The sequence below is a fragment of the Epinephelus moara genome, chromosome 5 (assembly GCF_006386435.1).
Source record: "Epinephelus moara isolate mb chromosome 5, YSFRI_EMoa_1.0, whole genome shotgun sequence".
NCBI lineage: Eukaryota > Metazoa > Chordata > Actinopteri > Perciformes > Serranidae > Epinephelus > Epinephelus moara.
In genome coordinates, this window is record NC_065510.1 from 26,448,277 (window position 1) to 26,475,429 (window position 27,153).

General features: G+C 40.0%; 2 protein-coding genes across 3 annotated transcripts; one reads left to right on the forward strand and one right to left on the reverse strand.

Moving 5' to 3' along the window:
• Positions 1–626: 626 nt before the first annotated feature.
• Positions 627–13,305, forward strand: smcr8b (Smith-Magenis syndrome chromosome region, candidate 8b). Its single transcript, XM_050044584.1, has 6 exons — positions 627–1,412; positions 3,668–4,080; positions 6,273–7,033; positions 7,866–8,330; positions 10,085–10,589; positions 10,751–13,305. Exons 1-6 carry the CDS (start codon positions 1,233–1,235, stop codon positions 11,196–11,198), a joined length of 2,772 nt encoding a protein of 923 aa, XP_049900541.1. The 5' UTR covers positions 627–1,232; the 3' UTR covers positions 11,199–13,305.
• On the reverse strand, positions 12,913–26,832 carry zgc:112980 (uncharacterized protein LOC503706 homolog). Of its 2 annotated transcripts, XR_007569962.1 has the most exons (21): positions 26,734–26,832; positions 26,000–26,138; positions 25,806–25,914; positions 25,618–25,711; positions 24,575–24,725; positions 24,336–24,453; positions 22,462–22,587; positions 22,274–22,336; positions 22,065–22,187; positions 21,649–21,804; positions 20,634–20,687; positions 18,682–18,908; positions 18,514–18,593; positions 18,314–18,391; positions 18,117–18,194; positions 17,912–18,016; positions 17,349–17,454; positions 15,335–15,576; positions 15,201–15,243; positions 13,615–13,667; positions 12,913–13,479 (listed from the first exon to the last, which is right to left on the reverse strand). XR_007569962.1 is itself a non-coding variant. In XM_050044585.1 (20 exons), the coding sequence occupies exons 2-19, from the start codon at positions 26,127–26,129 to the stop codon at positions 13,643–13,645; spliced, it is 1,866 nt and encodes a 621-aa protein (XP_049900542.1). In that variant the 5' UTR covers positions 26,130–26,138; positions 26,734–26,832; the 3' UTR covers positions 12,913–13,479; positions 13,615–13,642. The 2 variants fall into 2 exon arrangements, 1 of the variants encoding a protein (XP_049900542.1); XM_050044585.1 differs by lacking the exon at positions 15,335–15,576.
• Positions 26,833–27,153: the final 321 nt, after the last annotated feature.

Here is a 27,153-nt window from a genome sequence, read left to right on the forward strand (position 1 = left end):
TTTGTTTCATAATTCTCTTAAATGGTTAGTTTAGCTGTTGTGTTTCTGAAAATACCCTCTAATGTTAAATAGGTGATTACAGCCCTTGCACATTCACTTGTGGAACTTTAATACATGTACTTTTGTACTTTTACTTTAATAATAGGGTATTTTTAGTTTAGTTTTTGTTTTAGTTTATTTAAGAAGGGACAAAGTAATAAATACACATGGTATACAAATGCCAGAATTAGCTAAAAGGCTATTTTTCATCTGTAGTCCCTTGACCAAGATGTTCCACAAGGCTACCTAAAATACAACAAAACACAAAGAAGGAAACCACAAAACAAAAACAACGCACACAAAACAAATCAGATGAAAAAAAAATACTATACAATAATTTTGAATGTGCGACTTTTACTTTAGTAGTTTTGTTCTGTAGCATTTAATATGTAATAATTCAATAATTATTTAACAATTCAGTTCAATAATGGTGGACTGTTTTTGACTGCATTAGATTCGCTGTGTAGGCCTACTAACTGTGTATTTTAGCGGAAGTTAAAAAAAAAAAAGTTTTATTTTGAAAGAGTTGACCGGNATAATTCAATAATTATTTAACAATTCAGTTCAATAATGGTGGACTGTTTTTGACTGCATTAGATTCGCTGAGTGTAGGCCTACTAACTGTGTATTTTAGCGGAAGTTAAAAAAAAAAAGTTTTATTTTGAAAGAGTTGACCGGAAGTGTCCGTTAGTATGTGAGACTTGAGACCTCCAGTCTGGTTCTTCATGAAGCGCCGCTCTCTCAGCAGGAGCGCGTCCCCGGCCCGGCGTCTGTCACATGGCTAAATATGGGAGCAGAAGATCCAGTTTGCCGGTCAAATATGTGACACCGATGCACCAGTAGTTTTAGGCTGAATGTTTGTTCACTAATTACGACAAAGAGGAACATAAATCCCGGGACAAAGGTCAGCTAACATAACCTTGTGACTACCCGTAGGCAAGTTTCGCTTCTCCGTTAAGTTTTCTCTGAAGTCTGTTCCTGACAGTTGTTTACGGGACTGTTGAGAAGCGGAGAGGGCCATCAAAGGAGTTTTAATTTAGTACAGCTTTCGTTTCATGGTTGTACACAACTGCGCAACAAGTACTTAAAGTCCCCGGTTGTTGTTTTGGCCGAACAGCTGACTCACCGACTGGAGGCCGGGGCCGAGCTATGTGTGATCTTCAGGTTCCTCATAGATCCTCCGTGAGCTGAAGATGATCGGGTCACCGGACCTGCTGGCCTTCACCGCCACTGAGGAGTTTGGGGAAGCAGAGGAGGACCATGAGGGTCTACCTGAGGAGCTCTCTGTCCCCCCTTTACCTCCACCCAACCCCTGGACCACCTCCGCCCAGTTTCACAGAGACTTCATACTGGTGGCTGAATTCTCAGAGCAGGTTTGTGTTTTTATTTATGATTAACGATACTGTACCTGCTGTGAGGCAGGTGTAATGTTGGAGGGAACCAAGAGTGTGTGGTGTAGGAGTTATCATGGAGGGGACAACTGTGGAAATAAAACTTTTTTGCTCTACTGGGGAAATAAAATGTGTTACAGCAGCACATAAAACAGACCAGACGAAGATACCGAAAGTATGGAGTAAGGATTTTTATTTAACCTTTGTTTAACCAGGAAGTATTGAGATTGAAAATCTCTTTTACAAGAGACACCTGTCCAAAGCTGTCCTGCAGTTTTCCTCAGATAAAAACAGATTGAAGCCACATACAGATCCAGTAAGTGGAGGACAATAAACATTAAGTAGGAAAAATACTGTAAATCTATAAAAGAAAGCTATATACAGTACAGTAGCTGAGGCCAGTGTTTATATATGTGCTTTATGTGCATTCATTTTGTAAATGTGCAAAGAGATTCCTCATTTTCATGTGCAGAGCGAAGTATACAATAATAGTTATGGGGATATTAAGGTGTAGAATAATATGAGTCATTATAGAAAATTACATAATAATAGATAAGGCTATGTAGAACAATAGACTAAGGTGGTAGTGTCATAGATCTGTAGTGTAACTCTCTAGGATTCAATAATAATAACATTCACATATGTGACTTACATCTGCTTTTTTAAATTCAACAAAGCACCACAGTTCATAAATAAAAGGAAGTTTGAAATATTTAATCTTTCTATACAAGTTTATTAACTTATATCCTTTAGTTTTGTTAGACGTGTGGTTATGTTGCTGCATTTTCTCCACAATATTAGCTCAGCATTTGCTGTGGTAACGGTTTCACAACTTAGAGGGGCAAGTGTGAAGTTATTTAGGAAGTCACAGTGAGATAAACATCTCTCTTCGCAAGAAAGATGAGAGAACAAATTGCATTAATATTCTTCGCAAGATGAACAGCCATCACACACAGACACACTAACTAAGGCCACGTCACACATGAACCACACAACTGAACTAAAAATAAGGACCAAAGTGTAACTCTGAATATACAACACTGCTTGGTAGTGTCCTGTAAATAGTTAGTGTAAGTCTAGTATATCCTGTATATTGATTGTTAAAAAATGTACAGACACAAAACTCACAGGTGTTTATTTTCATTGTGTAGAACAGAGGTAGGCAACCTGCGGCTCTGGAGCCATATGCGGCTCTTTAGCCCCTCTCCAGTGGCTCTTTGCGGCGTTGCGAGATGGAAGGATTGTGGACATCTGGTGCTGGTTCTTATGTTTCTATGTTGATATGTGCTTTTCTGTTGTGTTATATGTAAACATCTCTTGTGTCCAAGACAAATTTCTCCCAAGGGAGACAATAAAGTAACTAAACTAAACTATAAGTTTCAACATTTCATCAACTAAAATGTGCATTGTATGTCTATGACCTGGCACCTTTTCCTCTAAAGTTTCCCAAACCTCAACAGCGGTGGCTGGTCTTGAGCTTCCCTAGCAAGTCTAGCAATGGATTCAAATCCATCAAAGTAAAAGTCTCAGGGTAAAATACAGAATTTAATAGTGGGTGGACAGATTTGTTTGCTTTTACTGCTAACACTGCAATTTAAAATACCAAATAACCATATATAGCCCCCTGCAGAGGAGCCATCTTGTGATGAAAAATATTTTTGAATGCTAATTTAGACCTATTTTTTATGTCGTTAGGCTAATTTAGACTCAATACGCAGTGTGACCATCAGGCTCAAATATGTTTTGCAGCTCCAGGCAGATTTTTTTGGATTATCTTTGGACAAAAATGGCTCTTTTGATACTTAAGGTTGCTGACCCCTGGTGTAGACTTGTCTGCTGTATATTTTTGATTAATCAGTTGTTTTAGATTATAAAGAATTTTAGAAAATTACAACATTACAAGTTCCCAGAGCCCAATGTGATGTCTTCAGATGTCAGACAGTAAGTCTATCATATCTCAAAACCCGAGGTGAAGTTTTCAAAGTCTTGTTTTGTCCAATCAACACCTCAAAACATCAAAAAGAGAACATTTAGGTGTTTAGGTGTTAAAAAAAATGACAATCGATTATTAAAATAGTTGGTGATTAATTTTGTGTAAAACGACTAATCCTTTCAGACCCACTTCAGACCTTTTACTGTGTCTCAGTGTGCAGATTTCAGTGAAGACAGAAATAGTCATTATAGGTGAATGTTTATATGGTGTTGTGTCTCAACAAACCTTTGCTGTGTGTTTCCAGGTGGGACCCAAACCTGTGCTGACGATACCAGATGATCCCAGAGTCATCGGATCATTCAACCTCAACCATTTCTCTGTCCGCATCATGTCCGTGGACTACCAGGCGTCAGGCCCCTGCCATGCCGCTCCTTCATCCCCCGGCCCCCGCCTCAACTTCAGCGAGGACTCCAAAGTGGTTCTGGGAGATTCAGCCCAAGACGCTTTCGCATACGTTCACCACATGACCCTGTATGACCTGGAGGCTCGAGGCATGGTGCGTCCTTTCTGCATGGCGTACGTGTGTTCAGACCAGAAGAAGCTGATGGAGAACTTCTCTGAGCTGATGACAAGCTTCTCTCAGGCCGCCGACAGCCTCAAGACGGGAAACAGACAAGCGTTTTCCATGGAGCTGCAGAGGAAATTACAGGAGCTTGAGTAAGATCAAGATCTACTTTGATGAAATAACAATATACATGTACATCGGCATCCACCACTGGCTACTTGGCTGATAGTAGCTTATTACAGATCCAGATCCATATCAGCCAATAAGTTTTCAGTAAGAAACAAGAAATTGCAGTACAGAAATCATTTATCTTTAAAAAACTATCCTAAGCCCATGTATCATTATTGATTTTTAGTTGTTGCATTAACACACTACCAGACTATAAAATGCAGCTCTCGTACACAGTAGGATTGAAACATAATGTGACTGTACCCTTAGCAGACGTCTAATTAGCCAGGTCAAATGAAAACACCTGTGCTGTTTTGGGAATATGTAAGGTCACTGGACTCCATGTACCAATTAGAATGATAAATGTGTCATTTGTCCCACCCTAACAGATGCACCAAAGCTAACAGGTGAGCGACAGTTGTGTCAGTCAAGTGTAGTTTGTACACACTCACACAGCTCTGAGCACAAGTCTAATCAGCCACTTAAAGTGAAACTCCTCTGGGTATGCAGGGCTTTAGTTTGCATGTGCAGAGAGTCCATCCTGCTGCAAGTTGAGTATTACTGCCATGGTGTGGTGATTCGCAAAGTCGAGCTTGGTGTATTTGATGGAGCTTGCAGTTCAGCACACTGACATGCCACCAAAACGTTTCAAAGTAAGGCTATACAACACACCACTCCATTCACATTATGGGCATCAAATGAAGTACTCTATTGGTGTTGGTATCACTTTAAGAGTACTGGTATTGGTGCTGGTATACTCATTTTCCAAGCAATGCCCAGCCACATAGATGTGTTACTTCAGCTCAGCCAGTGAGAAGCATGTGGCATCTTTTTCAGATTCCTGTTTGTTTGGGCTAGATAACGTCACAAAATTGTCCAGTTCAAAGATATTAAATTGAATTAAACCAATATAAACCAGAGAAAGGCAGCCAGCTTCCCATCTTTGTATATAAGAAGCTGAAACCAAAGAGTATTTGTCAGTTTAACTTGATACATGATTTGAAAGATCAATTGATATCAAAATAGATGTTGACGAATTTTCCGTCAGTCCAATAATTGAATAACTAGCTAATTTTTTCAGTACTGATCTCAATAAAATAAATTCCGTTATATTCACCAATCCAGCAACTACTCTGTGTGATCCACTAACTTGCAGCGCTGCCATTTCTGCAGTGTCTGCTGCTGCTGCTGCCTGCTGCTGCCTGCTGAAAGTGACAGCAGCATAGGTTGGAGATTTAGTTATCTAAGTTATCTTAGCTAATTGATGACAAACTTTGGCATAAAATGCAGACATAATTAACTGTCTGCAAAATAAATGTTAAAACTGTTTGATTTAATGGCCGTAGTAACTTGTGACTTTCAGCCTAATGCGTCCATGGTTGCTTTTAGTAGCTTATGTAAATGGTAAATACATATGAGTATGTATTTAAAATTGATTTTAAGTAAAATTGCAGGCTTATATGAGGACAGCTACATGTTCTGTTCAGGTTTTCAAGAGCTGTCGTCACTACAAGCAACCGTAATGCATCACTCACTCATTAAACTGAAACACTGGACAACATTGTCACTGTCTTTGCCCTCATTAGAGCAACTAATATTATTTTTCACAGTGACACCACAGTTAGTTGGTTGAGTTATTTTATTCTGGCGAAAGGAGAAAATTGTTCACTTTATAGGACAGCTGGCATTCAAATGTGCGCATGTTGTTGGGAGATGCCACTGCGGTAAGGGCAACTTGTTTATTTCCAGTACTTTTCCAGATTCGTCATGCAATTCAGTGTTGTTCTATTTTTACTAAACTGACTGTTAAGTATCAGGATGTGACCCCACATGTGTATATGGCACATAACGTCCATGCAGACATCCAAAATTAAAGACTCTGTGCAGTCTGCACCTTTGTCGATGTATGCAGGTGACAATGAAAAGTCAAACCCTTGTGGCTACATGTGTGTGGAAGGTTTGGATTAAACTTCACGCCTCTTGGAAATCTTGTGTGACCTAGGGTGATAAAAATTCACATATTGCTGTAGTGATGTGCAGGTGTACTCCACTATGCTGTGACATTAGAGTTGGGTGTGGGTACAGGTGCAGCAGAGAGGGTAGCGAAACATTTTAGCCTGATGTTAAGTTGCTCTCAGAGTCTGTTGACTAAATAAATTCTCTGTGACTGTTTCAGGTACACTCGGTTGACTCTGCAACAGGAGACAGAACTTCAGAGGACGGCAAATGGGTTCACAGAGGACGGGGAAACAGCAGATGAGCTCGAAGCTGTTGAGCGTTCAATCCTGAATCATAGAGATCTCCTACGCCAGGTCACTTCCTACCCAAACAGGAAGCTGAAACAGCCAGACTTCCTCCCTTATGATCCAGCTGACTCCCTCACTGACCCAACAGCGTTACTGCCTCCTGAGCCCTGTCTCTCCGTCTCCACCTCCACGTCCACCTCCTGCAGGTCTGAGCACCATCTGAAGCCTCTGCAGGAGCTTTGCAACACTTACTTCCTGTCGCTGATGAAGGAGCAGCTCGCTGACACAGAGCGCCGCCTACGTGGCGACAGGAGTGTGCTGCAAACTGCTCGTGTCACACGCTCGTTGTCTAGAAAACTCACATTCATCAACTTCCTGTTTGAGCTGTGGAGCCCCGAGGATGGAGATGAGGAGGAGCGAGAGTGCGCTGAGGCAGAGCTGCCGAGGGCGACAGGGAGTAAAGGCCGCGTCGAGATGTTTCAGTCAGAGCCACTGAGCCTGGAGTCATTCTGCTCCTGTGTGGAGGAGATCCCCATCAAACTGGAGGCAGAAGAGGCTGGGACAGTGACCCCTGACCCCAGTGTTGCCATGGAGATGACAGGAAGTGTGAGCAGCAGTGACAGTATCGAGGTGCTCGGGACTGAGAAGTCTTATCGGACGCAGCATGTTGTCGCTGGATCTGACAGCAGAGGTAAAAAACAATGAGTTTTTTAATTTAATTTTTTTTTTTTTACTGGGCTGATGGTGGTGATTTATAGATTCTACCCCAGGCTCTGGGAAATAATGACTTTTTCCAAACATTTTACAGACAAACAATTAGTGAAATTAACTAACTGCAGTCCAAACCCGCAGTCTTTTCTTTTATCCATCCTCTGGCTGCTGTAAACACAGGTGACAGTTCGGCATTAATAGAAAGATTTAAGTACAGCACTTTGGTCAACGTGAGTTATTTTTAAATGTGCTTTATTAATAAATTTGAGTTGAGTTGAGTTAAAGTCTAAAGTGAAGAGATACGTCTTTGGCTTTCTGTTAAAGTTACTTAGCGAGCTTGCTTCCCTGATATTTATAGGTAGTATTTTCCCTAGATTTGGGGAATAATTGACAAAGACTGCATCCCCAATTTTCTTTAAACTGTTGCTGGGAACCTCCGATAAACCAGCAGCAAATGATCACAGTGTTCATGAGGGCAAATAGTTAACAAGGGAGTTTGCAACGTAGCTTGGTCCCATTTAGGGCTTTGGATTTGTTGTATTTATGGAGCAAACACATCAAGCTGAACATTCGCTGATTCCAGCTTAGCAAATTTGATGATGTTCTGCCTTTTTTTTGTAGATTTAATCTTGCTTTGTTCTGTTGATCGGACAAAACAAACCATTTGAAGATGTCTCCTCGGGCTCTGCAAAGTTTTGATGGGAGTCTTTCTGTTATAACATTTTATAGATTCAATGATTAACTTATTGTTATGAAAAAGCAATCCACAGATCACATCTGGTCCAGATGACACAGTGCACTCTCTTCAACAGAAACACCAGTTGGGATGACGGACACCTCCTACAGGAGACCCCCTTTAGATTCAAACATCAGGCGTGTGCAAGTGTACGCCAGACGAGCCAACAGTGAGGACAGCATCGAAGTACTGAGTACCACAGAGTCCATCATCCCTGACGACCTCACTGCCATCACAGAGGAAGAAGCAGAGCACCAGCCTCTGAGTAACGGCTTTAAGAGCGAGGAGACACCGGCAGAGTGTAAATCTGATGATGTCCTCAAGGAGGAGAAGACACTGACGGCAACTAGTTTAGAAAGTGAGGGTGAAAACAAAGAGCCTGTTCAGGAGGACGACAGCTGTGTTGACAGAGAAGAGACTTTAAAGCAAATAAGTGGTAATGGTGAGGCTATGAGCAAAGAGGAGCCGGTCATTGAATGTTTGAGAAGCAATCAAGTCCATGAAGACAACAGTCCTGGGAAAACATCCAAACTACTGCAAGGTAAAACATCTGCTACAATATTCATGTCTGAAACACAATTTAAATACAATATAGAACTATGTCCACACTTAATTAGGCTCATTTTGAAAACTCTTTACTCATGAAAAACACATTCTTCTCCATCGACCATTATCAATAATTTTTGAAGCGTGTAAAACGAGCAGACGACCAAACTGGAGAGCAAAAGGTGTTTTCAAATGTAGCCATCTTAAGTTACCAAAATGCTTCTTCATAAGTGCTTGTCGGACTGTTGCATGGCTTTCCAAACCCCGTCCCCCTCACACCTTCAGACTTCAGAGATTGAGGGGCTGCGTCTGACCATTTCTGTAACTTTCAGAAACTGACAATCTGACATTCACACCCACTGCAAGCTGTGACTTGTCAGCTGTGTGAAGGTGAGAAAGGAGCCCAGGTTTGAACTTCTCTCTCTAGTTGTCTTCTTTATTTATTACACAAAGATTTGTACCACAGACCCGACCACAAACCTCCAGGGTGTGCACCTGTAGTTCGCTTCATTTGGTCCAGATCAAGAATCTTTAGTTTCTGTTCACATCGATTTTTTTTTTTACGTACAAACCAAGAGGAGTAAACATGAAGTTATACAGACTGACAGGTAACTTGAATTGAATTAAATATACCGTAAGAAGATCATTAAAAAAATAAATACTATGTATTCGTAAAGAACAAAAGTTACCAATAAATAATGGTGAACATATTCAACACATTTTCAATATGTCACATAAATTAACATTTTACGTTCAAAAGGAGTCGGGAGAAGCCTGACCAAGTAGTGTGTCTGCTGTCACGCTATGTGCTTTTTGTGAACTGACCTGAGTTTAAGTTCAAGTATCAGTTACCTTAGCGTGCTGCTCTCCCAGGAGGTGCCCACTGATACTTGTCAAGTTTTTCAGTTTCCCTTTTTACCAGCACTTTTGCTTCCTCCATTGATCCTCTCAGTTTGACGAAAACCTTGCAGTCATGTGCATTTCGATTGTACTTTGTTCTGTTTCCTCAGGAAGCGTGCCTGTCTGCTGATGTCCGCATTTTCCTGTCAGATGTTTGTTGATATACACACATTGACTTCTCTTAGTTCTCTCCCCTGCTTCAGCAGTGTGCGTTTTTGTTGTCTGTTCACAAAGAGAATTATTAAGACTGGTTTTTCGCTTTTGTTTTAACAAGGGAGAGGATGGCATATCTTAGTGTTGTTTTTGTCCACATACCAGCCAGTGTTGCTCCAGGGAGTCCAGATTTCACAATCAGATGATGGGTTTATTAGTAGTTTAGCTTCTGAAATCGTTCTAAAATCACATATCTGCATCAGAAAACCCTGTGGTTGGTTCGTTTGCTTTCACACCACAAACGAACCGCACCAGAGTCCGCTTGGAAGCAGAGCGAGACCCGCCTTTTGAAGCAGCCTCGATTCGGTTGTTCGATCACAGCAAAGTCTGATGGGGCAGGAAATATGAGCAGACAGTCAGGTTATAAACAACTAAAATGATCTAAACCACTTCATTTGGAGGTAAAACAGAAAGTGAGTGTACGGGAAAAATATTTTTAACATTTGCAAACTGATGGATTTTACCACTTGCCATGGTTTTCTTTCCGAGTATTTTCAAATCTGATCCGTCAACTGCTCATGTTTCTTGCCCCATTGGACTTCTTTTAAGTGCTGTATGAGAATTTCAGTAATAACTTTGTGAATAACAGGAACGATTCTTTATATCCTTTAACATGTAATAAAACTGTTTTATCAGTTGAAGAAGCTCTGGAGTCGACGCCCCAGTGGCCTGAAGTCCATCAGACGATGCTGTCAGTCCCTGACCTCCAAGTCAGCTTCGCCCCTGCTGTTGCCCTGGCTGAGGTTGATCGGTGGCCTCCGCCCTGCGCTCCTCTCAGGCTGCTGAGCGTCGACGAGGCATCCGACTGCACCAGCTTCACCGGCTCCTCGGAGCCACCTTCTCCCACTCAAAACGTCCACAGCAACACCCGCTGGGATCAGAAGAGGAGAAGGAAGGCTGGACTCAGAGCCCTCAGGTTCCTCAAACAGAACTCGTTCTCCCAGCATGCTGTGTTTTGTCTCCTGAGTGGGCGGCCGCTGGTCGTCATCGGAGGAGACGAGAGTTTTGTCAAAAAACTGGTGGACGCTCTGAGTCTCTTCCTGCCTGCTCCTGGTCCTGATGGAAACGCTGTGATACTGTGTTTGACCACGCCGCTGCAACTGACAGACCTGCTCACCTGGAGACTGATAGGAATACACAGGTACTCCGTAACACACAGTCGACTGATGGTTACTGATGGTTTAAATGTATTATTCCTTTAATTCCTAATTGTGCATAGCCCTGAGGTCACAGGATTCTTTTGAGACACTGTTAGGACCAAATAAAAACTGCTCTGTTACATCCTCTTTTCTTTTTGACCAGATCGTCCTCCAGCTCTTCAGCCAGCATTCTGCACTCTCTGACTCGCTACAGTCGTTATCTGGCCTTGTTGGATCTGGACCAGAGGACGCTGCGCTGTCCGTCATACTCCGGCTCTCTCGTCAGCAGACTGGCCGACCCTCACACCAGCATCAGCCGAGGCATCACCTACCTGCTGCACCTGGAGAGCGGCCTGACCGCGCTCGCCAACAAGGCTCTGCTGTACACATTTAATCCCGCTTTACAACGTTCAAACACTGCTGGAAGGAAAGATGGCACAGGAGAAGTAGACTTCCTGCTCATGCGGGGATTCTGCAGCAGTGAGTACGACTTGAGAGTGATGCATTTCCTGTGTGACCTCATCAAACAGCGCCACGCAGGACGTGGACCACCGGTGTTAAGTTTCTGTTATAGCTCAATGCAGCTGCACAGAAACACACATGCAGCATGAGCGCTGGATGGACAGAAACAATTTACAAGTCATAAAGATATCTGCAACTAAATGCACTGATTTCTTATAATTGTCACTGAAGAATCATGTTTATATGTTTTTATCTGCAGTGTTAAGTGTTAGTGTGTATGCACGATTTTTACTCCATGATGCTGTGAGTCACAAATCCCTCGATCACTGGACACAAGTGCACTAGTGCCTCACCAGCACCGAAGACTTTTACATCAAACAGCCTCAACAGATCAAGAACTTTTTTATGGGCGTGTGTTTTTAAAAATGAAGGCTTATTACTGAATCTCATGTGAACTGTGTTTAATATAAGCAGGCAAAAGAGATTACTGTTAAACCAGCATTGTATTATTACTCATAGTTTGTGGATCTCACTGGTCCAGCACTATGTGGACTGTTCATGATTTACTTTTAGAAGCACTGTTGACTGTGACTAGTCTGTCAGGTCTGCTGCTCTGTCATTTAACATGTAACCAGCTTTGCTGCAGTGAAGAATAAGCTCAGATCCTCAGAGCTTATAACAGCTTTAAGCCAAGTTTAACATGACTGCTCAGTTAAAATGCTTTGATAAAGATAGACTACAGCCTGAAAATGATGTCTACTAATGATACCACAGTGTTAGTCTATATTATACTGTAGTGGGACTTAATCTTACAAGTTCATGTGCCTTATTTTGGCCTCACCTGCCTACTTTATCAACAACTTACAACCACACGCCATCTTAGCACCAGTTGGACGTGTAGCTCAGTTACTGTCAACTGGAAAAGTTTGACATTAAGGGAAATATGTCCCGCTGAGAGTTAGATCACTTATTTTTTTGCACAATTTAAAATACACAAAATACCAACGATAACAATTATATTAGGTGCAGGGAGAGGCACAAACCACAGAGGGCTTATAGAGTGCTGCAGGGATGACATTTTTTCGTAGGGCGATGGTCCCTTGTCAAAAAGCCTGTGAGATTTTTCCTTTGGATTATTACAGGAAATAAACACTGTGGAAAACAAAAGTTCATATTTACACGTTTTGATCGACAAGACAGTCTTCACAAAAAAAACACCACTTTCATTAGTTTTGAAGTGTAAATTCAATCACCAGAAGTAAAAAGCTCACTTTAGGCTACACCATGGTTGCATGACTTGGTGTCGCCACCACAATGAGGCTGTGAAGTCACGTTCAGCTTGATGACGCTCTGTAGTCTCATTTAGTCATTTTAGAGCAACCGCCCTTTTAAAGACACTTAAAATTTATAAGTGGGATATTTACTGACATATTTTATAGAACAAAATGTGAAAGTCTCTTACGCTTATGTTAACCACAGACCTTATTTCAGGCATCTGGCTGGGTTTTAGGCAAGGAAACTATAAATTATGGTTTCCCTGGTTTTAGGACTCATTCCTGCACCAGTGTATTTGCATCCTCCACCTAAATAGTGTTAAAATTTCAGTGTTATATTGGACACCAAAATCAACGTACCATATGATAAAAAATTTTTAACATAACAATCTGAGCAGCAGAAATTTCAGTTCAAACCGTTCCACTGCACAGTGACTTAAGATCAATTAAAGCATGTGAACTGCAGGTTTTAGTTTAACATCAGTGAATACAGTAACGTTTAAAAATATGAGACCTGAGTTTGAACATAGACTTGGTTAAAGTGTGATTTGTTCTGACAGCACGTTTAATATCTTGGCTTTGACTGTAAACTGCAGCTGATGACAGAGCAACAGCCTCCTTCTGTTTTTACACTGTACTTTTATGTTTGTTGTTTTATTGATGCAAATATGAGCCGATTTTTAGCGTGTGTATATTTACTCAGCAATCTATTATTTATTCAGCAATCCAGAGTCATTTTTTTGGTCAGGTTTTCCATTTATTTTCCAACATAACATGATTGCCTCTTGTGAACATTTGTAATAAAACTGAATATCAAAAATTATTTTCAGAGAATAATTAAACACCACTAAATTAAAAACAAAAATTCACAGTGCAGAAACAAAACTTGTATCCAGTATAGACCTTCACGTACTGAAGTCATTAAAGAAGGAAGCAACATAAAGTGTCTCCATAATGTTAATAAATTCTGGTCGACAATGAGGATGTGTTTGAAGTCTCTTCATCAGTTTTTTGACACCTGGCCGGTCTGTCCAGGTACATTCTGACATCTGCATAAACACACACATTCATTGGTCGCGCTCTGCTGTGCTCAACTCAGGAGAGAGTGCTGCAACCGCAGTGTCTGACAGGAATGTCAATGTGGAATCAAGCCCAGCTGCAACCATCAAAAGACAATTAATAACTCTAATACATAAAATAAGAAATATTTCATTTGTTATAATAATGAATAAAATAATAAAAATTAATAGGAGACCTAATGTCAAATGTAAATCTGAAAGGTAACACTTACAACTTGGTTATTTTATGTGCAAATGGAGCTAGAAATGGTGGAGAGGATCAGCTCTGAGGGAAGAAGAAAATAGTATTATCACACATCCACTCACATGGAATGCCATTTATGTCAATATTAAATAAATAAACACATAAACACACACATAAATACGCCTTTGAAATAGATAAAAGAGGCAATAATGATATAAAAAAATCTGTAGAAGTGAATGTAAATATTTAAAATGACTCAATATACGTGCAGTTCAATATAATTTCAGGGGAATTTCAGTTTGTAAATCTACATTTATTTATTTCAAGATTTGTTTTATAGGTTTATTTATTTATGTAATATTCATTGAAGATCGACTTACATTGCATTCCATAATCACAGACTATGTCAAACCCATTATTAGCTGATGATTGACCAATTAATCAGTCGACTGACTCATAGAACATTAATCACAAACAATCAGGATTAATTGATTAACTTGTTTTCATTAGTTTGGTTAAAAAGCAAAACTCATTGTGTTGATTGAGCACAATGGATCATGTCAGCACAGATCAGGCCAGATGCGACAGATCGACATTAAAAAAAAATCTTACTTACTGTTTTTATAAACAGTGTGGCCTTATAAACCTCAGAGAACAAGGTAATTTAATTTTATAGTCTATGAATGTGTGATGTGTAGCTCCAGCTTTGTTACATTACACAGACAGGAAGGATACGAAGCCCCTGAAGTCCTGACAGGTGACCACTACTTTTCTGAATATCAGTTTTCTGAATATGATACGAGTTGTATAAACAGCATTTATCGTTAGATATTCCAAATTAGGCCTTTTTCCAAATGTAGCATTTTCCCACTAAGACATAGGATATTCGTTTTTTTAGGAGCATTCTTTGGACATGTGTAAAGAATGTGCAAAGGAAATTTCTGCTCATCGCTAGGCTTGTAATATTTGTGTGTAATACGGTTTTAGTATAAGACAGTTGTTTTGTCAGTGAACCTTGTGAGTTGTAATGGAGCCGAATTTTGTAATGTTACCTTTGTTAAATGTTGCTGTTGTCCCTGGCTTCATATGAGGAGAGGAGAAGTTTGCTAGCTGCTAGGCTAATTTATTAAATGTAAAATGCCATAGGCTTGTGCTAAAAACATTAGCATGTTGTATTTGTGGGGAAAATGTGTCCGGATGTTTGTCCAAGTGTTTGTCTGTGAATGCTGCGAGCCAGTTTGTCTATGTTTGTTTGAAATTGTCTCTATTAAGACATGTTTAATGTGTATTTTGAATCAACTAAACTTTACAGCACTTCACAGAAACCTCTGCCGCTGACTAGTGTTTTGGAGGTGTAACTGCAGAGTGACACAGACACCACCGCACAAATATAAATGTTCACAACGGCGTAGGCGACATGCGTAGGGTCTGCTGCACAAGAATAAATCCTGCTTCAAGGGTTCACATGATGTCTTTTAGTGACAAATAGTTGATGAATACTAACTAATCTACAGTTTGACTTTAAAGATAGAGACTTTTCCTTTAAGAGTGGATCCTGAAATAACACAAAAAGCCCCAGAGGAGGGAACAGCTGATGAGAGTTGTGTGACTTACAGCTGACACTGCGATGAGTGGAATTTAACAGGCGCTGGACTGCCTACATGAGGAGAAAAAACAGAAGGTTAAATCAGCATCACAACCTTCAGGACACATTGTAAAGAATCACCACATGTGATAGGGAAACTTACTGTAGGTGCTGATCACCACCACATCAGGAGAGAGGACATGGAAAACAAGGCAACAGATCAGATCCACAGCCAGTGACTATCTATTACTAAAGGACAATAGAAAACCTAGTGTGAACTGTTCTAGCTCTAAGGGTTGAGGTGCTTTGGTTAAGAGTTAAATATGACTCACTGGTCCCAGTTTTCTGTTGAAGACAGAGAACACTGTACCAAGAGGTGAGGCAAGACTGGCAAATTTTCCCCATCTGACAGAAACAGAGAAACAAAGACATGCTGTTGTGTGGCTGTTAAACCTCAGGGTCGTTTGGTTTCTGTTTCATCTTCATTCACAGATACACTGAAGAGATTCTGACCTCTAATGGCACTGTAGAAAAATGTGTATTTGTATCTTGTGCTTTATCAGCACATGCCTGGACACCAAAAGCATGGGCGTGATGAACATCTGAAGACATCTCATTGGACCAATGGAAACTGTTTATTCTCTGACATTTTTAGACCCAATGTTTAATCGTGGAAATGTCTAAGTAGATTAAACGATAACAAGAATAGTTGTGGCTATTACAAGACATGAACGCAGCATTATAAAAAAAGCTTGAGAGTAGGGATGTCCCAATCAAGTGTTTTTTGTCACATCACCCTGATGAATTTGTTGGAGATACATAAACACTCAGTCTACTCTATATCAAACAGTGATGCAGGGTTTGTGAAATCCTTGAAAACGCTTAAATTTTAACGTGATGTTTTCAAAGTTTGAAAAGTTGAAACTGCTTAAAATTGTAAGTGCATTACTTTTGTGACAAATCTATCTGACTAAATAGTTTGCTGTTTAGATAAAGAAATAAAATAAGTCCGATTGTACTAGTGTACCTAATAAAATGGCCACTGAGTTTACGTACTGTAGATAAAGGTCATTTACCACTAGGGGTGGGAATCACTAGTGGCCCCACGATTCAATATTATCACGATACTTGAGTGACGATACAATATTTTTTAGATTTTAAATGAGTTGCGATTTACCCTGCGATTTACCCCTATTCACCACAGCTGTAAGGTGCTAGAAAACTTGAATATGGTTGCAAAATGCTTGAATTTGACTTTGGTAAAAGTGTGGGAACACTGGCGATGTCACAGACTGAAGGGTCCTCCCTCATTTTTTGAGGCTGGGCACAGTCACAGGCTACAAATAGCACCTTAACCAGGCAAGTTAAATTTGTGTGTCAAAAGTATGTATCACTGGCCTGAGATTCTGCTGTCGTGCTGGTGTTCCCTTAAACTTCTGGATGATCTTGTGGAAGTATTTAATTTTAATTATTTGTTTTTATTTGCTCATAAAACTGCATAAAATCCGGATAATGAGAATGAAAAAGTGTAAGGAGAGGTCAAGATGCTACAGGCTTATACTTAGAGACCTCCCCTTAACTTAAGATGGAAAAAAAAAAAAAGAACTTAACTGACATTATTCAGAAAAAACACAACAAAAGATAAATGACAACAAGAAGCACACTGAGCAGAAAAAGAAACCAACCAGTGAACAGTAATCCAATAAAAACCAATAAAGCTCGAGCCCTTGATAACAGTTTAGTGTTCAATGTCTGTACACGATGATATCTGAGGGACTACTGACCATGTTTCGATCTGTAAAAGTGAAGGTGAAGCTGATCATCCTGTCAGGTATTAAATGAACGATTTTGAGATTCAATTTTAAGAAATTGCTAAACAATCTGATTTAGGCTTTTCATTTGAATTTTACTGATGTCTCTACGGGGCAGTGATGCTGGCTGTGCCACACACCCAAGTGACTGCAAGTCGATGCAGTTCATACATGCTGCCACTAGATGTCACAAACATGCGCAAATAACTTGTTAGCTCTTGAAAAAGAACAAAACACCTTCCCCTGACAGAAATATTCAACCTCAGCACTTTCTTACTGATAAATTCTACCTAGTTTTGATGACTCAGTCGGGGTGTTAAGGGTTTATTGCACTGATTCATTATCAAGAGAAGGACATCCACCCACCTGCTGTGTTTTTCATCTCCTGGTAGATCTCCTGTGAGAAGGCAGCAAGGCGTTGTGGGTTGAAGGACAAATTGGTCCACAGCCACCTGAGAGCCCACGTGTTCTCCTGAGAGACAGAAATGTATACATGGATAAAACTTTTAGCTAAACAGGGATAAGGAACATGGAAACTGTGCAAGAGTCAGGAAACTGTTGGGGCCCTTCCCAAACCAGACCCCGCTCTCTCCCACTTCATCACATTTGGAGTGAGTGTTTCTTTTGTCTGTGCGTAGAGCTCACTGAAACAAACCCCAAACGACTACGCTTAGTATGGCAATATAGTGTTGAATCTCAAATCTTCATGAAGGTGTGGAGTATAAATGTGGCAGCAAGCTTTGGGTCAAACTTCCCACTCTGTGGCGCACAAAGGAACTGTTGTAACTTTTCATGAGAAAAAAATAAAACCTCCTCCCATTTTATTTTCCTCATGTATTTGTAACACTTATATTTGATCTGTAGGTTATGTGCACTAAGTGTCTACAAACAGGATGTGACATCAGAGGAAGAGAGGAACTGGAGATTACCGTAAATGTATTGAGCACAGGGAGGGCTGGACTCAGAGGAGCGACAATGATTCTCACACCTAAAGCCCCTGTTACCAACAGCAACAAGGCCTGATCTGGGTACACCTGTGAACACAAAAAACATGTATATTTACAGCTTATTACCTCACTTAATTGTAACGTCCCTGTGTTTCAGAGCACATGTGTAAAAGCATAACATACGTACATCCTGAAAGAATCGTGGGATGTGTAAGTTTGACCCGTGCTGGTCGAGCAGTATCATATTCACCACATCCTTCATGTCCTGAGGTCCAGACAGGAAAGAAAGAAAATACAAAATGAAAACACATATTGCTAAAAATAAATGGAAAATTAGAAACATTAAATAAATTAAAGAGCTGTTAATAAACGAGAAATACATACAAGTAGAAACTGTGGGCTCGGTTCTGGGAGGGCGGTGAGTGTGTTGACGACTCTGAGTAAACTGGTCCAACACTGAGACTGGATCAGAAAGGTACAACCTCGTTACTGTAGTCTGTTTTCAAAGCTAAAAACGCATGCACGAGTCTGATTTTTTGAAATATTTCCAAGAGATAAAAAGCTGATGAGCGTTACAGACTTACATCACTCAAGACTTCAGAGCAGCATCTGTGAACCCTGAGAGCAAACCTCACCAGCACAGTACGCGCCAGTGGCACAGCACCTGCAGAGGAGGGAGTTTGACTTCTTTTGAGAAAATACATCCAAAAAAAGGTGTCACAGGTTAAAAAAATCATTAGTCTATGTCTGACCTTTAATTGGCTCCCATGTTGCATCAGAGCGACAGAGCTGTGCCGGCTGACTGACCACCAGCTTTGGTGCTGTTGCTGTGTTTAAGACGCGAAGATAAAAGCGGAAGAGCTGTGGAGTAAAGCGGGAGGCAGGGGCGTTCACTGAGGGCAGCAAGCTGTGCACAGCGGATGTAAAGTCTCCCTCCATGCACATGAAGAACGGGACGAGATCTTGTACCTGCTGGAAGCTACCGTAGGAACAAAACGAATACAGCAAGTCAACAACATGATGTCACCTGACAAGTCTACAATCATATGTAAATCTAAGCATGAAACTTTATTTTGAAAGGTTATAATAATTTAAAAACGAAAACAAACGGGCCTAAACCTTCATGTGCTTTGCTTTCTATCTAAATGTCCACATAGTTGGAAAATAGGATTTCATAGCATATATTCAAATTTTGAAATACTGTCAAACTTCCTCTAAAACAGCACAGACAGAAACAAAACTCCAAAAATGTGACAATAAGGTTGAAAAAACATCCTCTCTAAAAGAACCATGGCTGGTCCCAGAAAAAAAACAAATTGTCCTTCTTAGAAAATTCATTAGCAGATAATAAAAATGTTATTTTTAATCAATAGCTTGCTGGCTGTCAACAGAGTACGGCTGAAATATTGAGGTGATAAGCTTGATGATGTATGGTGTCAGACAGGGTTAGAAATGACATTTTACTACAATCAACTAATATGTGAGAGTCATTTGGAAAATAAAGTTGCATTTGCCTGTAGTTAAACACAACATTTATTTGCTAAATGAAATCAAGAAGCTTCAAAGTTTGACTCATCTGATAGAGAACAAATGTAATTGTTTCACACTGGGGGCTGGAAGTTCTGCTTTTAAATGCCAAAGGGAAACTTATGAGTTCTGAACCTGGACTTATTTTCCAATGTTTTGCGTGTCTAAGTGACTGATGGGAACAACAATTATTGACATTAGTCCAGTATTGAGAGAGACTGCTGCAGTCGAGACGTGAAACAGGCTGCTATGTTATCCCTGGGGGGAATTGTGCAGTGTCAATTTACGTCTATTAAAAGTACTCGTTTTTACCACTGACAGGCTCAGATTGTTACTGTAAGAATCTGATAACATTACAGAAAAAACCCTACAGAGAAATTAAACATTTTTCTTTACCTTTTGCTGATCCAGTCTGTTTGTTAATGTGTGTAAAAAAATAAAAACTCATAGACTTTTCTACATTGTCGAAATCAGCTAAATATTCAGCCATGACACTGTAAATATTACAGTAATATAATACACTGACCTGTGCCTACTCAAACACAACATACTCTATTTGGCATTCATCTCTACAACTCTAACTAATGTTTCAACTTGTTTTTCCTGCAACAGGTCACCTCTCAGGAGATTTCTGAATGAATGAGTTTTTTCCCCCGTAATGTTATCAGACACTTAATATTACAATGCATTATCTGTAGGAATTACATTGCAGCATGTTTTGTTGCTGCGGCTGGAGCGGTGTCTAAACCAAGAAGAAAGAACTGCGGTCTCCATTCGTCACTTAGACAAAACAACATGGGAAAATAAGGTCCAGTATGAAAAAGATCATAGTGTCCCTTTCAGTGTGACATATTTCGTCATGGTGAATGGTAAATGCTTACTGAAAGTTATTGTGGGAAAAGGTCAGACTCCTTCATAGACAACAGTTTTGAAAGTTAAAGCAGAAGTGGAACCACCTCCACTAAAAAGACAGTAACTGTAATATAGTCCAAAGCACAAACGCTGGCTTTGGTGGTGATGAATAATTACTTATCATTCTAAAATCTCAATTTTACATACACTCATATAATACTCGAAGATTTCTATGACAAGCCACCATCCTCATTAAATCCACCATGAAACTCAACCTAAACACTGATTCAGCATGTTAAATATTAGTGGTTATTTGCTCACTCACAGTTTTGAATCATCAGTCTGGACGACTCGTAGGTAGCGACACAATTCTCTGTACCTGCAGACAATGACAACACAAACAGGACTGGTTTTATTAGCAGCTGAAAAGGGGAAGTGTGTGTCTATATTAGGGGTGTCACAGTTTCAATTCTATATTGATAATCGATCCACTGTTTTGTTATTTCCTTGTTTACAGAGTGGGTGTGCTGCAGGCAAACACAGAGATGCTACTGGACACTCGAGCAAGCATGAAAAAGACATGCTATCATTAATATTAATGTTACTGTTAACGCAGTTTTGTTTTGTTTTTTTAAAAGATTATTTTTTGGGGCTTTTTGCCTTTAATGGACAGGACAGATTGAAATGGGGTGAGAGAGAGAGAGAGTGGGGGTTGACATGCAGCAAAGGGTTGCAAGCCGGATTCGAACCTGCGACCGCTGCAGCAAGGCATTGCCTCTGTACTTGGGGCGCCGGCACTATCCACTACGCTACCGACGCCCCCGTTAACGTAGATTTTAAAGGTTGATACGGTATTGGCTAATGTTTGTGGAAACAATTAAGTGCTCAGTGCTGCAACATTTATTGGTGTTTTTATGATACAGACCTTGGTGAAATTATATCAGTGTGTCTTTCAGTACTTTTTCGGCACATTATAACAATACTGTGATAATTATGGTCACTATTATCATGATATGAAATTGACATTGTACCATTTTACCTATTTGACCATATGGCCTTAGTGTGGTAACCCCCCCAAAATATGGAACTTACTTCACACCTGACACCATGTCTGTACCATATCTTTATAAAGAAGAATGTGAAAATGTTGTGAGGGCATAAAACCAATGATCTGTTGATCTTTAAGAATCACGACTGGATATTCTATGTCAATGTCACAGAAAATGGAATAAAAATATTTATATTAAAGGTCAAATCAAACTGGATTTGGAGAATAGTGACACCCCTGGTCTATATGTTACACAAGTGTGAAACAGTTTGTATGTGTGGCCGATTTGTACCTGTGCTGTCGCTGTAGGAGTTCTGCTCTCAGTAGAACCACAGAAATCGGTTCAATCAGCACGTCCTTCTTGCCTTTGTCTTTGCGGACGCCCGACACGTTCTGCCCCCTCAGCACAGACACCAGCAGGATATCATCCCAAGGACGAACACACAGGCTGAAGCGTATACACACACACATGAACACACACAGAATTATACACAATAAAATTTTAATGTGTAACTTTGGGGATAATAAAGGAAAACACACACAAGCTCTTATGAGCTGCTGCCTCAGAGACACACTTAAACACACACCTGTTCCTATGGCTCTTCAGCTCTGCAGGTAAATAGAGCTTCTTGTAAAAGTCCTGCAGTTTGTTGANACACACACAAGCTCTTATGAGCTGCTGCCTCAGAGACACACTTAAACACACACCTGTTCCTATGGCTCTTCAGCTCTGCAGGTAAATAGAGCTTCTTGTAAAAGTCCTGCAGTTTGTTGATGAACTCTGAGGTAAAATCAGCCATCACCATCTGTCTCTGCACCGACGCTATGACCCTGGAAGACACACACACATACACACAGGTAAATATCTAAATTAATTAGTTATAGACACACCATGGGCTCTATGTGTGTGTGTGTACCTCTGCATTAACACCAGTTTGGCTTCAGTAGCATGAGCCATGGGAGACTGCGAGATGATTGTCCTGTCAAGAATCAACCAAAGAAAACAAATATATAGAAAACATAATGTTGTGTGCTGTGAAGATAACCACAAATCAAAAACAGGAAATGCCACTGTATGTGTGTGTGTGTGTGTGTGTGTGTGTACCCTGATGCTTGAAAATGCTTAATAAAGCACTGAAGAGCTCCCAGTCGCATGATGGCAGCAGCTCTGCCGTCCTCTTTGTCTGCTTTGTTCAGGAACGATGACACAAACTCGTACACAGGTGTGTAGCTGAAACAAACAAACAAAACAGGAAAAAGGTTTTGAAAAGTTTGAAAAGATTTTAGTTTTCATTTGTAAATTAGATCAGTGTTTGGGATGTGACACAATTTAAGCTGTAGAAACGCCACAGTTGATGTTCCTTGGTGGTGTCGTTGTAGCTCTAGTGATGGTGAGATAAGTCTGTCAGTTCAAGGCTTTAGCCTAAATTTAATACACTGCATGATGTCCACATACTTTTGTGTATTTTAATCTGGATCGTTTTTGATGGTGTTGGCTAGGCCCCTTCACAATGACTGGAAATATTAGGGCCCTAACACACTACGCTGATGGTCGGCTGTTGGCCAATGTCGGGCCTTCGGTGAGGGTCTGTCTCCCAAGTTTTTGCGGTGTGTCCCGCAGTGTTGCCAGTAGTCGACCCTTGGCGGCTGATTTCAGCGTGTTGAATTGGAATTGGAGGGAAATCCCTCTGATTGACAGTTCAGCTCAGCGCACGAGAAGAGCAATGAAAGAGGAAAGTAAACAAACGACAAAAGTCAACAGGGTGTGAGATTACAACAAACTTTTTGGCAACATGAGGCGACGCAACAGTCAGCCTTTGTCGCCACTTGTTCTGTGATGTTGGTTTGGTGTGTCTGGACCTCTAAAGGGGAACTCCGCCAGTGATTTAGTATTTCACTTCCATCCAGGTTAAAATTTTAAAAAGTATTGTCAGATGGACTTAAATGCCACATTTCCACTGCGTGATATGTCACAGCTCTGCTTACTCGCTCTTTTTGGTTTTCCATTAGAAAGCTGGGGATTGTACCTGGAACCTTTTTACCCTGGAACCTGGGTTACAATACTTCAGACCACAGATTGGTCAGAGAGAACCGTCACTAGTGCACAAATCTGCCATTTTTAAATAGCAAAGCTACTATCAATAGTGACTGCAATTATTTTGTTCACTCAACTCAGATTTTTAAAAATGGCAGCCTGCAAAAACTACGCTATTAATCTACTCTTTGGTACAGAATGCTGCGGACACGATGCAGCATCACGGAGGAGACTCTGCACCATAAGACTCTGAGACAACGTTATCTTCTCTCTTCTGCTTGGGAGTGGTGAATTTACAGCTCACAGACACTTAAACGACACAGTCTCTGGCTTTTGTTTGATATCTAGCCTTGGCAAAAAAAAAAAAGTTGCATATCTACGATCCATTGTTAGCGGCGTTAGCTTGTTTACTATATTAAGTGAATGCCACTGTCACACTGATGGTCTGGCGGAGCCCCGCTCAAACTCTAAAACTTTGTATGGGAAAAGAAAAGAAAAGAAAAGAAAAGAAAAGAAAAGAAATCGTCAAATATTTGTATAATCAGCCAAATTTGATTCTGGGTTGGGTACAGCCCTAGTTTTGTTGCAGATGAAAGTATTCAGTNCTCAAACTCTAAAACTTTGTATGGGAAAAGAAAAGAAAAGAAAAGAAAAGAAAAGAAAAGAAAAGAAAAGAAATCGTCAAATATTTGTATGATCAGCCAAATTTGATTCTGGGTTGGGTACAGCCCTAGTTTTGTTGCAGATGAAAGTATTCAGTGAGTGTCCACATACTTTTGACCATATGGTACTGAGATGGGCGTTTGGCACAGACATAGGATAAATGAGGATAAATCCTAATGACTTTGATGTATCACAGATTGCTGATGTAAATGATGCACGATTGTCTGAGAGGGATAACAGTGTTGTTTTAACATTATGGACAGCTCTGCTCCGTCACTCACTCAAAGATGAGGATTTGTTGGTTCGGTAGATTCAGACCGTATTCCTGTGCCATCTTTCCCTTCAGGAAGGAAGAGAAGAGCGCAGAGAGCTCTTGTCTGAAGTTCTGCAGCATCGTCTCTGGACAGAAGGAAGACAAATTCAGTGGCAATTAGAACCAACAACAACAAGTGGTTCAGTCTGAGGTTTTCAAAATGTCACTGTGACGTCTATGTCCAGATATTCGTGAGAGAAAGAGAACCTGCATGTCGGAGGTGAGAGTCTATTTCAGACAGAGTGAGGTTGAAAATCTTCAGTCCTCCCAGCAGTGCGCTGTTTCTGAACTGGTTCCAGAACTCGCTCCTCTTGTGGCTGTTGCAGTGACACACACCGCTGTGACACCACATTACACACTAAACACACAAACACAGGACGACAACAGTAAAGCAGCTGTTAGGATTTTTTTTCTTAACAAAAAAAGTACAAGAGCAAAACTTCAAATTATCTTTATCTATAAATACATGTGTCCATTTTGTCGAGAGCACAGCTGGTTTAAGTACACTGAAGCTGTTTCCATAATTTGTAGTCACTCTAAGAATGTTATTTATTGATGTATTTGGTCAATCAGATACACACTAGATCTAAAATTGGCAGTGTTGTGCTAAATAAACACTTATATAGAAGAAAGAAAATTGCTTTTAATGTTTTGAAATAAAAGAAAAATATGACAATAAATTTCAAACAACAAACCTGCAATAAATATATATATATATATATTTTTTTTTATATATATATATATATATAAAAAAAAATCACCTTTCAAATTCAAGACAGATTTTTCTGACAAATCATTTCTTCTTCAAACACTGCAGGTAAGCATACATGTAAATATATATGTGGTCCGTGCAGATGTAGGTTGTATTTAACAATGTGAGAAAAGAAATTAAAAGATGGATAAATGAAATAAGATGGGAATTGAGACCACACAAATTCAAATTTAAGACTGTTTGATGACTTTTAAGGCCTAATATTTACACAGTTGAATTAAAGACATTTAAGACTTTCTAAGGACACATTGTTTGCAAAGAGTAGCATCCACTCTGTTACTGTTATAACAGGGTTCCTACAGCTTACGGCAAGTTAGACTGAATACTTTTTAATGTCACTTGGAATGATGTTTAAGACCAATTTTACAGTGACCAAAATTCAAGAGAAAAAACAAACAAACATGAACTGAAATCAATCAGTGCATCATTCAAGTCACTAAAGATGTACATTCAGTTTACAGACTACATCAACACATACCGATGACGCCAACTTGTCACAGATGTAGCAGAAGCACTGTTCACACATCAGCTGGTTAGAAGCCACAGGAGCACCAATCTCACAATCTGTAGCCCTGATCAGGACAGAGGAGAAGTGATTATCTCCAATGGAGAGACAAAAGAGGCACTGATCAATATTTAACAGAGCATGAGTTACAATTTACTCACGCAAAAGGATGTATGGGACAGTCGTAGCGAGCGTGAGGCAGCACCTCAGCACGGCGGGAGTAGGTGACAACCAGGTCTTCATCCAGAGCAGTGGGAGATAAAACACAGTCTGAAACACAAAGGAGGAGCAGCTGGTGAATATTTATAACATGATCAACCTACACATACAGGCTGCTGGTGTGTTAAGTTGTTACCACTCTGCTTCACATCCTCCACCTCCACCAGGAGAACCGAGGGTTCACTGCATGATACATCTTCTTCACAGTCATCATCATCATCATCACTGAGGATGATGATCTCTCCAGTGTCCACCGTTGTACACATTTGAATTTTCTAGCAAAAAGAGGGCAAGTAGCAATACCACAGGATAAAAACACTGTTAAAGGTGAAAGTGGTGCTTTCAAACGTTTAATAAAGTAAATGTGCCAAAGCATTAGCATCAGAATATACATAATGTACTAACTGTAAAAGTACTGGTTATACAGAATGGCACATCACAGAATATTATAGTATTGGGTGAGCTGGTAAAGGTGGAACTACATATGTCATCTACTTCATATACTGGCAGCAGCTTAATACATCATAATAGCACACAGTTTTAAGATGTCGGTCAGGTTTTATAATTTTAAACTCTGGTTCGTCAGGATTTTGGGAGGAGACCGTGCTCATGTCAATAAAATTTACAGGATTCATCACCTGGATGAGATTTTACCGTGTCTTTGTCATTAAAACAACTCGTTATGCTGTCGAGGTAACTTTTGTAAACAGACCAAACCACACTGTGGTTTTTTGCGTACTTTAAAAAGCTAGCTAGCTTTCCTCAAGGCAGAAAACAGTCAGTTTGTGTCAACATCAAAGGTGAACTTCTTTACTACAAATTTTAGATTATAAACAACTGTTTTAGTTTTATGAGCAACAGTTATCTTACCTTTAGTGTCCGTTTAATGACAAAAAATTTGTTTTTGGCGCCGGCAGCTCTCAATTGAGTACCCTTTCATCACCGGATGTGACCGTTCTTCTTCTTCTTTGTCGGCTTTATTGGCGGTAGGCCAACCAACTTATAAATGAATTACTGCCACCTGCTGGACTGCAGTGTGGCGCAGAAGATGGACACTAACAAAAAAAAAAAAAAAGGGTTGATAAATAAAAAGATATTCGTTGATACGCCTGTTTCGTTCAGTGGTTAATTAAGTGGTTATTTCCCATCATTTCCGTGTAATAATAATAATACTAATAAATAAATACTATTATTATTGTTATTATTATTATTAGTAATAGTATTACGCTATTTATACTAAGTATTAAAACATTTTTTTGGACTTATTTCTTCCACTCCATAATTTCTTGA